The 15,429-nt window shown below is 43.2% G+C and overlaps 1 protein-coding gene across 3 annotated transcripts in view; it reads right to left on the bottom strand.

The window, feature by feature from the left end:
* Nucleotides 1-15,429, bottom strand: part of LOC137634457 (dual oxidase-like) — a 182,919-nt gene that overhangs the window by 54,541 nt on the left and 112,949 nt on the right. For all 3 annotated transcript variants that reach the window (XM_068366859.1, XM_068366860.1, XM_068366861.1), the window contains exon 23: nt 3,034-3,171. In XM_068366859.1, the coding sequence (XP_068222960.1) occupies nt 3,034-3,171 (138 nt within the window). The remainder of the gene's footprint in view (nt 1-3,033; nt 3,172-15,429) is intronic.

Raw genomic sequence — 15,429 nt, 5'->3', positions numbered from 1 at the left:
ACATCAAACAAATGAAACAGAAAAGGGGACCTCTCCTCTCTACGTTCCTCCCAGCCTGACAAGGGACTCAACCGAGTTCGGCTGGTACTGCTAGGGGTGCCACAGCCCACCCTCCCCCGTTATCCACCACAGATGAAACTTCATAACACTGAATCCCCTACTGCTGCTACCTCCGCGGTCATCCAAGACACCTGAGGAAGCAGCAGGGCCTACCGGAACAGCATCACAATCGATCGCCATTCATTCCTATTTCTAGCACACTCTCTTGCCTCTCTCACATCTATCCTCCTATCACCCAGAGCTTCCTTCACTCCATCCATCCACCCAAACCTTGGCTTTCCTCTTGTACATCTCCCATCAACTCTTGCATTCATCACTTTCTTTAGCAGACAGCCATTTTCCATTCTCTCAACATGGCCAAACCACCTCAACAAATTCATATCCACTCTAGCTGCTAACTCATTTCTTACACCCGTTCTCACCCTCACTACTTCGTTCCAAACCCTATCTACTCGAGATACACCCGCCATAATCCTTAGACATTTCACCTCAAACACATTCAATTTCTGTCTCTCCGTCACTTTCATTCCCCACAACTCCGATCCATACATCACAGTTGGTACAATCACTTTCTAACATAGAACTCTCTTTACATTCATGCCCAACCCTCTATTTTTTACTACTCCCTTAACTGCCCCCAACACTTTGCAACCTTCATTCACTCTCTGACGTACATCTGCTTCCACTCCACCATTTGCTGCAACAACAGACAGCAAGTACTTAAACTGATCCACCTCTTCAAGTAACTCTCCATTCAACATGACATTCAACCTCACACCACCTTCCCTTCTCGTACATCTCATAACCTTACTCTTACCCACATTAACTCTCAACTTCCTTCTCTCACACACCCTTCCAAATTCTGTCACTAATCGGCCAAGCTTCTCTTCCGCGTCTGCAACCAGTACAGTATCATCCGCAAACAACAACTGATTTACCACCCATTCATGGTCATTCTCGTCTACCAGTTTCAATCCTCGTCCAAGCACTCGAGCATTCACCTCTATCACCACTCCAACATACAAGTTAAACAACCACGGCGACATCACACATCCCTGTCTCAGCCCCACTCTCACCGGAAACCAATCGCTCACTTCATTTCCTATCCTAACACATACTTTACTACCTTTGTAGAAACTTTTCAGTGCTTGCAACAAGCTTCCACCAACTCCATATAACCTCATCACATTCCACATTGCTTCCCTATCAACTCTATCACTGCCTAACTGTAAAAATCTGATTTATACAATCCCTATCTCTTCTAAAACCACCCTGTACTTCTAAGATTGCATTCTCTGTTTTATCCTTAATCCTATTAATCAGTACTCTACCATACACTTTTCCAAACTACACTCAACAAACTAATACCCCTTGAATTACAACACTCATGCACATCTCCCTTACCCTTATATAGTGGTACAATACACGCACAAACCCAATCTACTGGTACCATTGACAACACAAAACACACATTAAACAATCTCACCAACCATTCAAGTACAGTCACACCCCCTTCCTTCAACATCTCAGCTCTCATACCATCCATACCAGATGCTTTTCCTACTCTCGTTTCATCTAGTGCTTTCTTCACTCCCTCTCTTATAATCTCTCACTCATTCTCATCTCCCATCACCGGCACCTCAACACCTGCAACAGCAATTATATCTCTCCCTATTATCCTCAACATTCAGTAAACTCAAAATATTCCGGCCACCTTTTCCTTGCCTATTCTCCTTTTAACAACCTTCCATTTCCATCTTTCACTGTCTCTTCAATTCTTGAACCAGCCTTCCTTACTCTCTTCACTTCTTTCCAAAACAACTTCTTATCCTCTTCATATGAATGACCCAATTCCTGACCCCATCTCAGGTCAGCTGCCCTCTTTGCCTCACTTACCTTGCGCTTTACTTCCACATTTTTCTCTCTATATCTTTCATACTTCTCTACACTATTACTCTGCAGCCATTCTTCAAAAGCCTTCTTTTTCTCTTCCACTTTTACCTTCACTTCTTCATTGCACCATTCACTGCCCTTACTCATGCTGCCTACAACAAACTTCTTGCCACACACATCACTTGCAATCCCACCAAAATTTTCTTTTACTAACTTCCACTCCTCCTCTAATTTACCAGTTTCTCTTACTTTCACTTTGTCATATGCCATTTTCAACCTTTCTTGATATTTACTTTTTAACACCAGTTTTATTAGCTCTTCAACCCCCACTAGCTCCCTTTAATTATAATGGAACACATGTGTTACCAGATTTAAAAAAAAAAAAAAACAAAACCCAGTCACAACCAATTGTTGTTATCAGTATTACCTTTAAGTTGTCCATATCTTTTGCACTTTTTATACAGGGACTTCAGCTTCAAAAGCTTAACACATACTTTATGAATAGTGCAAAAGTTAAGAAGATATAAAATAATTTCTACCATCAAACTTTGATACATGGTACAGTATTTCTTTCAAACTGAACTCTGTTGATCATGTACGACAAACCCTAACATTCTGAAAATGAGGTCACTTCATGAGCAAGCTATGAAGCCGAGTTATGAACTAATGACAGTAATCTAGGCAAGGATCTTGGGTGCAAGCCTCACATGGCACTTCGTCAAACAAAAATCCCTGACCTCACTCGACAATAGACAAAAAATCTGTAAGCAATTACTTTACATGAAAAATGAAAAAAATTACTATGATCATATTCTATCTTATCTCTCTTCCAAGACATTGGCTGTGCATAGTTTCAGACTTTACACATGTGAAGTACTTAGCCTTCCAAACACTTACTATTAAACTGCTATAAATTAAATAATCTGCTATTTATTACAATAAGCTCTAACATCAGGCATTATATTAAAGGATAAAGGCCTTCGTCAAGTTCTAAGAAGTAATTACTTTGTCTAGTCTCAGACACCCTGAAATGGAAAAAATAATTTGGTAACAAAATAACTAAACTGTAATATAGTATACCTCAACTTTGAAAGCAGATTTCTCGAAGCGGTGATAAGAAGTGTTGGATATGTAAACATCATAGCTGATGCTGCACCTCTGGTAATAGTCACACCAATACTTGCAACTTTTCGTAGGCCACCATGTTCCTGCTCAATTCTGCAACCATAAAATGTTAGGAAGAATCGATTCAAATTTGGAAAGCATTCAATCTGAATTAAAGACATATAGAGTAAACAGTGATTCTCAAACTATTGTGATATTTTTTGAATGGTGGTCTCTTCATAAGTTTTAGATTACTTGGTGGACCTTTTTTAAATTAATTACAATTAACATTACAAAATATACCATATGGTTACTGAAACAACACATTTTTATCAAACAACTATACATTTAGAAAATGGTAACATTAAGGTACTGAAACAAAGGTATTTTTTTTGGAAACCATTACGTATAAATAAATGGAAACCTTTATCTACTGAAACAAAAAACTTCTTTTTCTATTTGACAACCACTTAATTAATAAGAAAATGCAAATTATATTGAACAAAAATTTAGCCAAAACATATTAGAAAATGCAACCTTATTTACCAAATGTACGTTCAATGAGATGGGTGCATTTGCTTTGCCTGAACCAATTCTTCTATATTTGGCTTTGTTTTAGCCAGTGCAACTCTCATATCATGTGTTGCTTCTAATCTGTTTCGGGATTTTGATTTGATGGCAAGTAGTGTGGAAAATGCTGACTCACACTCATTGGTGGTTGCAAATGGAATCCAACACTTTTAGTGCCATTTTTGCAACACTGGGATAGGAATTTGCCATTTCAATCCAAAAATCACTACTGCACATTTCACGGAAAACATGTTTTGCACCTGCATTAGTCAATTCAATAAATTGTTCTTATATTGAATAATCCTCTGAAGGCAGATCATTAATAGAGAGTACAAAAGGGTTGTTGATAAACTGAGTATTTTTCAAGTTTTGTAGGTTAGGAAAGTAATAAGTTATTTCTTCACTAAGAAGTGATACATGTTGTTTCATCAACTCTATGATGTTGTCTTCAACATGAAGCTTATTCTCATCAATATATGTATTTAATTATGGAAATGGGGCAAAATTATTCTTCTCTATCTTCGAAAACCATAGTTCGAGCTTCATTTTGAGAGCAGTCATTTTTTCATGGCAATGGAGCACTGTGATCTCTTTTCCTTGCAGTGATAAATGGAGGGAATTCATGGATTCAAATATGTCTACCAAAAATGTCAGACATAAGAAAACGGACATTGGAGAATTTTGCGTGGATGTCTGGCTTAGTGTCTACAAAAAATTGTTGAATTTCTTCATGTAGTACGAAAACTCTCTTCAATACTTTCCCTTTGGAAAGCCACCTTATGTGTGAATGCAATAAGAGTGTTTCAAATTCGGAATCACTTACTTTACATAATGCAGAAAACAAACGAGAGTTAAGTGCATTAGCTTTAATGAAGTTAACTGCTTTAACCACCTCATCGAGAACACTGCTCAACTCATTAGGCATGGTTTTCATTACTAATGCTTGGCGGTGAATAGTGCAATGTGTACCAATAATATCTGGCAATTTTTGCTTAACCAAAGTTTGAAAACCAAAACGACAACGAAGCATTACTGGAGCTCCGTCAGTACACACGCCAACATGTTCCCATTTGATACCTTGTGTCTCAAAAAAGCTGTCCACTTTGTTAAATATATCCTTTGCATTTGATCTGGAGCTGAGAGTTTCACAAAACAAAAATTCGTCTTCCAGGTGCTTGTCATGTACGTATCGTACGTAGACGCAAAGTTGAGCTTAGTTGGAAATATCCGTTGTTTCATCAAGCTGGATTGCAAAAAAGTTGAAAATAGAATTCTGAATCTTGAAGATCACCTGCAACAGTATGTACGCCTCCTTACAGTATCATTTGACAGGGAGACATGCTTCAGCTTATCAAGTTCAGAACTTCCAAATACATTCGATATATCTTTGCAGCAAGGTAATATTAGTTGTTCTCTGATGTTGTGGGGTTTTTTAGCAACAGTTATTTTCCTTGAAACCTCATAGGAGGCCATTAAACCAGACTTATTGTTCTGTGAAAACAAACCTGAGTTATCAAGTCTGCATTTGTGCAATTGTTCGACTTTGCGCCTGAAGAAGTCGACATCTTTGTTTATTGAACTGGGATGCTTCGTTTCCAAGTGTCTCTTTAACTTGCTGGGCTTTACAGAAGTAAATGCCAACACCTCAGAGCACAAAACACACTGTGGTTTCTCTTCCCCTTTACAAGTTAATACAGTAAAACCTAATTTCAAATATGAATCATCATATATCATCTTTTTATGAGCAATTATAAATCTGAAGGGGAATAATAAAATTGTAACAATGAAATAGTAAATAATAATTCTTAACCATGTATAGGCCTACCAGTTGTGGTAGTCTACAGTGGTAGGCTACCACCACTGGTAGTGGTAATAGTAGGCACAGTTCAGAACAAACCGCTTCACTTCGCAACATGCGTCAATACACTAACTCTTAAGGAGTCACTGTACACTGTACAGGCATGCCATTCTAAATTTTTATTGTATTTTATTTATATTCTATTTTCTATTATATGCTAGTAATTGTCCGTGGCACGCACTCACACACAAGTACAATAATATTATATGATTATTTTTTAATAAAGAGAGGGAGAGGAGTTAGGGAAGCAACTTAGTTGCTTTGACGTGCATACGGAAAGATCGGTGCAGTACCTGTCTGGGTCATGGGTCATGTTGCATAAAACGCACTCGGCCGACAGCTAGTCAGTGGTGTACAATGTCCAGTGCTACCAAATGCACAATATAAAATCTATATTATCATAAATAAAACAAGTAGGCCTCCAATGATTTGGTCCCTTCGTACCATGCACGATACCATCGTTCGGTTTTGTACTGTAATTTAACTACATCCCTAGTATTATTGATTTTATAAATTTATACATTATTCCCTTTTACTTACAAAAGGATTGCAAGAAATGTAATGTAAAGTAATTGTATTTGATTGTTTGTATTTACTCTCTCTCTCTCTCTCATTTAAACAGTCGGACATAGGCAAAATGACGTGCGTTTGTGTGTACTTATCATTAAATTTTGTTTTTTTCATTTGTGTCTCACTCAATAATGTGTACTGCTTGATAGCTGCGCCTATCCTGGAATTATAAAACATTCCCAAGTCCATTTTACATTCACATAACTTCCATAATTTGTTTTCTTTTACTATTTCATTCTCTTATAAGAAAACTAGTGAGATACATATTATGCTAAAGAATGAAGCTTTTTATTTTTTTTTGACTATATACCACCAGAAGCAAAAGAACATTTGTTAGCATATATTAAATGCCAAACCGTATGGTGAGAGTGATCCTAATTATAGCCTACGTGTGAGGATGATTTGGTGGCCCCTTCATGGTCCCTGAGACGCCTTTGCGGTCCCCCAGGGGACCGCGGACCCCAGTTTGAGAACCACTGGAGTAAAGGAATGTCTGCTGGATACCAAATTCCTTGACAAAAAATTTACTACACCTAAACAAAGGATGTAAGCCTTGGTCTTATTACAGATACTGTACGCTATTGCACATGTGAGAAAGCACTGAACCAATGGTCTGTGTATTCTGTCCAGGAGGAACTAAATCAATGGTAAGTTCCCTAAGTCCTTTGTTGTTGAAACTAAAATTACTAAAACTTGACACCTGTAGTACAGATACATCATACATCTTAGGGCCCAGAGGTAAAGAACTCTGAATCAGATATATTCCTGCAAATTTCTAACAGTAGCTATAAAATCGATACTGGAATTGTATCTTTTAAGGATTTTATAGTCGCCTGTTCCTGGTGGAGATGGCAACTGGAGGCTGGAGACCAGTTATTAACCTCTCCCTTTTGAATGAGTATGTCTTACAGACTGTTCAAAATGGAGATGGATAGCTCAGTATGAGCAGCCCTCAAGAGAAATAACTTTATGCTCTCTCTAGACCAGAAAGATGCTCGTTTTAAATACCAGAATCATTGGTTTTCACGAATCCTCCTTTGAACTGTCAATCACCCCCAAGTGTTCACTTGCGTTGTCACACCAGTCTCGGCTTGGGTGCATGCCAAGGGGATATGTTAACTGAGGTACCTAGACAATTGGCTGACCCTTTCCTCCTTCCAGAGACCCCTCCTTCAACATAGCGACAACCTTCTCTTATTTTGCTACTGTCTGCAACCTCATCCTCCTTGAGCTAAGGATGGGGAGTCTGAGGGACCATATTGGTCTACATGATGAGTCATGAACAGACATAGCCTAGCTCTCCTTGGTCATGGCTTGGCATTGTCCTTCTGAGGCATGGTTAACCCAGCAATTCCACACATTCATTAAAGATTTACTTCAAACTATGTAAACATATGATGTTAACTGCCAAAAGACTTCTTACTCATTTTGTACTCTATCATTATTTATTACTCCTGGTCACCTAAACTTGCATTATAAAGGGATTTTGACGAAGGAAAAATCTATTTCTGGGGAGAGACCTGTGGCGCCCGGTGAAAAGTCCTTCTTGTATATCTTTTCTGATAAAACCTTCCAATTATACCAGAGAAAGATAAAAGCATGGAATGCTGAGGTTACAACCCTCGCGCGAGCACCTTTTGGGTGTCGTGTATAAAGCAAAGGCGCGTGAAATCCACTATTCACAGGTTGTCTTCCATTTAGTTAATTCCTTCGTCAAAGGGATGGGCCGATACAAAGGCCCTAGCTAAACCCCCATCGCCACACCACCCACGCCACGACGCGAGCGCCATCTGAACAACATCCTTCTGTATTGGCCATGATGGCTTGGAAAGGAAAGGGTGGGATCGTGTAAAATAAAGGGGAAGGGTTTCACCGGGCGCCACAGGTCTCTCCCCAGAAATAGATTTTTCCTTCGTCAAAATCCCTTTTCTGGGTCGACCTGTGGCGCCCGGTGAAAATGTACCAGAGAATGCCTTCCAAGCCTAACAATAACTACTAATTAATAAGGGGAGAGAAACAACACCATGTAAAGAAAATCATATATAATTAAGGTAAGTAGGTATAAAACATAAACTAGCCACAGGTCATAGTGAGAGTAAGGTTAAACAAACATGATAACAGGGAAACCTCTGAGTATCAGAGGAAAACATGCAACAAAACTGACATGGCTAAGAATATCCCAACCTTATAACAACGGAACACAATAATAGTTACAATCATATTAACCTAATATGTAATAAACTTAGGGCTAACAAACCACCAAGGAAGCGGCGTCGTGGTGCGAGTGGTGGGTAGGAGGGAGAAGAGAAGAGATGGATGAAAGGAAGAACAAAAGATCAATGGGGAGAGATAAGGCTCCCAGCTGCAACCGTTGGGTATTTAAGAGCCTGTAAGTTCTTTAGATAGTGGCGTTTGAAGACCATAGGAGATTTCCAACCCGTGTACTTCTTAAGGTTATCAAAGTCCATATTCTGGAAATAGTTGATGGAGGTAGCTATCGATCGGATATCATGAGCATGGGGAAATGATCCCGGATTGGCTTGTTTAATGAAGTATAGGATCTGTTGCCTAATGCCACGTATGGAAATGGTACCTCCTTGTTCTCTGATAAACAAAGGGCCAGACGATCGGGTAGCAGTCCTGGCTAAGAAGGCCCTGAGAGTGGTGACCGGACATAGAGAAGTATCTTGGAGAAGAGGAATAATCTTCCAAGGGGACCACCTATTTTGGGGGTCCTCGTTCTTAGCTAGGAACGCCCTGTCTGGTGAAAGAAGTACCTCACCTGAAGGGAGGAAATCCATGTTCTCTGAGTTTCGTGAGAGAGCTGCTAGTTCTGAGATTCTGGAACCTGAGGCTAAAGCTGTTAGAAATAAAGTCTTCCTAAGAAGAGTGATATAAGAACAGGATTCGTTGTCCATGTCGGAGGCCAGTTTGAGGACATCATTTAGAGACCAAGAGACCTTTTGAGGACGAACCGAAGGTCGAAGCCTAGCACATGCTTTCGGAATAGATGAGAAATAAGACTCCAGTTTGTGCAAGACTTTCAGTAGAAGATTCACTGGAGGGAATAAGTAGATCTTCTGCCAATGGTTCCAATCTAGGGTTAATGCGTCCATGGCATAAGCCTGAGGGTCCAGGTTCGGAGTCACATAACATGGGAGTTTGTGATTGAGTCGGGTCGCGAATAGATCTACCTGGAGACCTGGAACCAGCCTGAGGATCCACCGGAAGGAGTGCATGTCCAGGGACCACTCCGATTCCAGTGGGCTCGTCCTGGATAATGAGTCTGCTATCACATTCTGGACTCCTGCTAGGTGAGTTGCTGACAGGAACCAGTCTTTGTCGGCTGCCAAGGTGAAGATAGTGACCAGGATCTGATTCAGGTTGGGTGATTTGGACCCCCCCCTGTTGAGGCAGTGGACTACGGCCGTGCTGTCTGAGACTACTCTGATGTGGGTCGACCTCGGAGGGGAGATTCTCTTCAGGGTCAAGAACACCGCCATGGCTTCGAGAACATTGATATGGAACTGTCTCATGGCAGGTGACCAAGAGCCCTGAAGCATCTGATGTTGGGAGTAACCCCCCCAACCACTCAGAGACGCGTCGGTGTGAATTGTCACTTGTGGAGAGGGGAACTGTAGAGGAACCGACTTGGAGAGGTTCCTCCGATCGGACCATGGTTGTAGTCTCATTTTCAAGACAGAGGGGATCTTCGAGGTCTTGTCTCTTAAAGGTATTGTCGCCCTCTTTCTCCAAACTCGATTGATGTCTTTGAGTTTGGCTTTTAATAGGAGATCGGTCAGTGAGGCAAACTGGAGTAGGCCAAGGATTCGTTCTAAAGCTCTTCTGGACACCTGTTTGTGTTTGAGAAAGTTCCTGACCTTGGAAGCTATCTCCCTCACCTTCTTGGGAGGAAGGGAGAGCTTGTGCTTTGAGAGGTCCCAACGGATGCCTAACCATTCGAAGAGGCTTGATGGTTGTAGGCGGGACTTCCGGAGGTTGACTTGGAAGCCCAGTTTGGCGAGAAAATGGAGTACCTTCGACGTAGCTCTGTTGCATTCCTGGTGCGACTGGGCCCAAATGAGCCAATCGTCCAGATAGGCGACGATTTGTATCCCTTGGTGTCTGAGTTGCTCGAGCACCGTCTCCCCCAGTTTCGTGAATACCCTGGGGGCAATGCTGAGACCGAAGGGCATGACTTTGAATGCGAAGGCTCGCTTGCCGAGACGGAAGCCTAGGTAAGGAGAGAAGTTTCGAGCTACTGGGACATGATAATAGGCGTCGGTAAGATCGATAGAGGTGGTGACGGCCCCACGGGGAAGTAAGGTCCGTACCTGAGAGATAGTCAGCATACGGAACTTGTCGCAAAGGATGTAAGAGTTGAGCTTCGACAAGTCCAGAACTACCCTCAACGCCGACGAGTCTTTCTTCGGGACTGTAAACAGGCGGCCTTGGAATTTCAGGGATCGAACCCGCTTGATTGCTCTCTTCTTGAGTAACTCTGCGGTGTACTCTTCCAGGATGGGAGTGGGTCTCTGGAAGAAGGTCACCGGTGGAGGAGGGGATCCCTGTGACCATTTCCAACCCAAGCCCCTTGATATTATGCTGTGAGCCCATGGACTGAAGGTCCAATGGTCCCGGAAGTGATAAAGTCTCCCTCCTACTGGCATCACATCATTGGGAGGGAGTGAACTTAGGGCCCCTCCCTCCACGGGAACCCCTTGCTCTAGGCCCGCCGCGTTGGCGGAACTGTCCTCTACCTCTGAAACTCCCTCTTTGGTATCCACGAAAGGAACCGGAGGATTCGTAGGCAGGGTTGTATGCAGGTGAGGGCATCCAAGAGGGGTTGGGCTGTGTACCAGGGGGAGCAGCGAGGTAGACTACCTGCTGAGGAGGCGCCTGTTGTCGAGAAGTCGAGACCGCGGAAGGCTGTGGGGACGAGGTACCCCGGGCCGCCTTGTAAGGACTAAACCTCTGCTTCTTCTTGAAGAACGTGTGCCTCTGGGGTTCGAACCTCTTTTTGGCTGAGAGACCCCACCTTACCTGCAAATTCTGGTTTGCCCTCGCTGCGTCCTGAAGAACCTTATCCACCTCGGTCTGAGGGAAGAGGGTCTTACCCCAGCAGGAGGACGCTATCAGTCTGTTCAGCTCATGCCTGATGGTGGCCTCCGACAGAACGAACTTCCTGCAACTAACCCGAGCTGACCAGAAGTCATGGAGGTCTATTTGGTAGGATAGCAGCTGGTTCTTTGTGGCGACTCTGAACAGCGTTTCCTCTGGGTAAAGAGATGCTAGGGACTCCATGGAGGTGATGGATTGGAGGGACCTAGCAAGTCTAGTACGGGTCTCGAACTCAGTTTTGAGAAGACTCTCTATTAATCTGGGAAGCTTCTCAGAGAAAAGAGTGAAGGCACAGTCCGGGTCTAGTTTCCCCACCGTGAAGGTAGAAGCCGCAGCATCCCAGGCTGCCGAGGTCCCCGGAATAAGCAAAGAGGTGGGGTCCGTCTCCTTGATAGCCGGCATGGAAGAGCCTTCCTTGATGGCCTGTATAGTCAGCTCTGTGACTTTGTCTATGAGCGGCAAAGAGATGGAGGCCGCTGTCGTAAAAATAGTGTAGGAACCTTTGTGTGGGGTGAGCTTGGAGTTAATACACCCCCACTCTGATAGTGTTCTGGCCCAGATAGCCTGGGCCTGCTCTTTTGGAAATATGACCGTTTCCTTCGGTACCTTGTCCATACGGACCAATGCATGTTCCTTTAACCGTACAAAACCATTGAACGGGAATGCTAGGCCCAGGGGATAGAACTCCAGGTCCTCTAGAGGGCGGGTGCCCATGCCCTCCAGAGTTAGGGAACCATCTACGAATGGAGCATGCAAGGCAAACCGCCAAGGATTGTTTTTATAGAAGGGCGGCAGCTTCGATGCGTCTGGAGCAGAAGGGGGAGGAAACTGAGTTCCGGCGCGGATCAGAGTAGCCATCATATCCTTAATCTCTGTTATTGCACCAGAGTGATGTTGAACTTGATCCCTGACCAATCCTTTGATCAGTTGGATGGGGAGGAGATCAGCCCAGGGTACCTGAAAGTCACCCGTTGGTTTTTTCTTGGATTTGGTAGACTTAGACTTCTTAGGAGTAGTGGTTTTACGAGGAGCAATATGAATATCAGGAGCTGTCGAGGGTCCGGGGATCGGTGACGTTGATACTGGCAAAGCTGAAGTCTTATAAGTTCGAAGTGGCTTCACCTTGGGTCGTACGGAGGCAGAGGGATCCCAAGGAGAAGCCTTAGAGTTATCAAAACCTAGAAAGGAAGAGGTAGGAGAGGGAGTAGGAGAGAAAAGGGTTTCCACCAACTCGGCACCACTTACCTGCTCGTCCCTGGGTTCTACGTCTATATCCAGACCCGCCATGTCCATCGGTACGAGGGGTTCGTCCTCCACGGAAATGGTAGCCCTGACTTCTTCAATTAAAGGGGCAGCAAGGTCAGGGGAGACTGCAGCAGTAGTCGAGCCTGGGAAGAGGCGGGAGGCCATGTCCCCATCGAGGAGATAGGGTGCGCCAGACGGGGCATTCCTGCCAAAGCCCGACACCCACGGACGAAGAGTAGCCCTTGCTGAACGAAGAGAGACATCATCGGCCTGTAAGATTTGCAGTGATTAGTGATGGAGGAGGGAGTTTGCCCTCCAAAATATACTGTGTATATCATATTCATGTCTATATTAGTGTCTGCCAACGAGAAATAAGGAACAAAGGGAAAACCCACTTACATCATCATTCAGCAGAACTGACGACAGCTCGTAACAGAGCGAGCACAAATCCGGGAACCAAACTGGGTATTGGGCCTGTCCCGGTTCTTGGATAAAGGGAATGGAGCAGTGAGCATGAGACCGGCAGAGGTCATGCCCAACGGGGTCGCTGAACGAGGCAGGGCATCCTTCAGCAGTACAACGGGCCTTCTGTAAAAGAAAGGAGACATGAGTCTGGTGTTTCTTGAAACTCTGATAAGGGGATAAAAAACCTATTATTTTAGAGTTCCGGCACTCACTGAATTCCCTAAGCACCCATATTGCATTGACCAAACAACTGAATATTAACTTTAAGTTGATACCGCCCCATACCATTGTTGGCACTTTAATATTCAATTGTCTGTATATTTGTAATGCACCTAATGTCTGTTAATGACATAAGGATAATTAACTTAAAGCAATCCGCCGACCTCCAAGGGTTGGGGAAGCAGTGACAAGCCCTTAAAATAAATATAAACACCAGCCTTAGCTAAAGGCAAGGCAAATATAAGTGTGAAGTGTATGGGCGTCCTCCGGTGAAGCCGGAGCCCCGGTGAGGCCGGAGCGTAATGAAATGTCCTGAATAAAGGAGCCTTAGCTAAAGGCAAGGCAAATATAAGTGTGAAGTGTATGGGCGACCTCCGGTGACGCCTGAGGATAATGAGATGCCCTGAATAATTCAATTGTGGCTAATAATTCAATTGTGAAAGATAAAAAGCTAAGCCGCAGCTAAAGTCTAAAGCTTAGATTATATTAAAGCGTATTTACGATCTCCGGTGAGGCCGGAGGGAGAAGAAAGGTCCTGAATAATTATTGTGAATAACAAACACAGTTGTAATAACAAAGGCTATTGTGGGTATGGCCGTGGCCTGAGACCGGAGTAAGGGCCACCGGAGGGTCGTATCTAAACAATATGAAGCCCGTCCCATGTAGTAAACAATATAAATATAACAATAGAACGAAAGTTATTGAGAATCCCTCATGGCGGAGTAGAACTCAAGGCGGAGTGGAAAACGTTCATAACTACTCCCGAGCCGTAACGGGGAGAGGACGAAACACGGACCAAAATAACGCTAACAATTGAAAAGTCACGAAAAATAAATAACTCGTAAGTTATCATCCACCCAGAGGGGGAGAGGTGAGGGAGGGAGAACCCGTTGAACGCACAAAACGGAAAACGGGAAATCCGCTCCCCCACCGGAGCTAAGAAAGAAAACGAGAGAAAGGGGTAACTCGTGACTGCGAACAGAAAACGGGACCCCAAGCTCTCGCTCTCTTAAACACAAAAAAACAGGACTAAAAAACACACAACACTATTATAAACGTATAAAATAAACCTGTACATCCATAAAACACTACGAACGAAGAATAGCAACTGCTAAAACTTAAAATAAATAGCACAGTCGAGTGACGAACGCCTCGGAGGGGCGGGTACTAAACAAATACAAAGCTAAAACGCTATCTCGTTCGTAGGCTGGACTTACTAGCAAAAAGTACCATGAGCATAAAAACACAAAAAAAATATAACAAGTGAGCAAGTCCTGAACGCGGACATGGTCCTCGTAGAGGACATACCTCCGCCAAGGTGACCTAGAGCGCCATATGTCCTAGAATCATGAATTGATGTGACTTCGACTTTCAAGTAACCTTGACCTTCACGTGACCTTGACCTTCACGTGACCTTGACCTTCAAGTGACCTGCTTGACTTTTGACCTTCAAGTGATCTTTGTTCATTTGCCACTGATACTTAATATGACATTGATATAATGCACCAATATGACCTTGACCTTTGACCTTTATAAATTTGAACATCACCCATGGGTTGCGCCTGGACTAGGACTTCCCTGTTGGCTTATGCAAAAGTCAGTGCTTTATTTCTGTCTCTTGATATGGCCACTTATGTCATAGTGACACCAGTGACCCCTGTGACCTTGACCTTGGGGTGACCTTGACCAAAATTTAATCAGTTCTTCCATACACATTGGGGAACTACTTGGCCAAGTTTGAAGTGATTCCGTGTAGAAATGTGGCCTCTACGTTGTCCACAGACAGACAGACAAACAGAGAAACAAACAAACAAACAAACAAACAAACAAACAAACAAACCGAACCGAAAACATAACCTCCGCCGCTTGGCGGAGGTAAAAATAATAACGGTTCTAAAGGCATAAGGCCAGGGACTTAACCAAGAACCTAAGTGACAGAGTACTAAACGGGCAGACAAAGATGAATTCCCAAACAAGTGAACAAACAATGGCCGCCATGAAAGGCCAGACGGGAATAATAAAACAGACTAAACTGGATATAAAACAAAAGCCCGGTACAATAAAAGACTGTCAAAACAAACTATGGTACTTAACATTGGAATGTGTGAAGATGGAGCTTCGGACATGACAAAATAAACCCACGATTGATAAAAAAGACCGAGAGCACAACAAAACAATTCAACACTTTCGATTCCAAAAAGAAGGATGAAGTTCAGATGGCGCTCGCGTCGTGGCGTGGGTGGTGTGGCGATGGGGGTTTAGCTAGGGCCTTTGTATCGGCCCATCCCTTTGACGAAGGAATTAACTAAATGGAAGACAACCTG

This window comes from Palaemon carinicauda, chromosome 44 (assembly GCF_036898095.1).
Source record: "Palaemon carinicauda isolate YSFRI2023 chromosome 44, ASM3689809v2, whole genome shotgun sequence".
Classification (NCBI taxonomy): domain Eukaryota; kingdom Metazoa; phylum Arthropoda; class Malacostraca; order Decapoda; family Palaemonidae; genus Palaemon; species Palaemon carinicauda.
The sequence above is the reverse complement of the archived record's forward strand: the minus strand, read 5'-3'. Positions and strand labels throughout refer to the sequence as shown.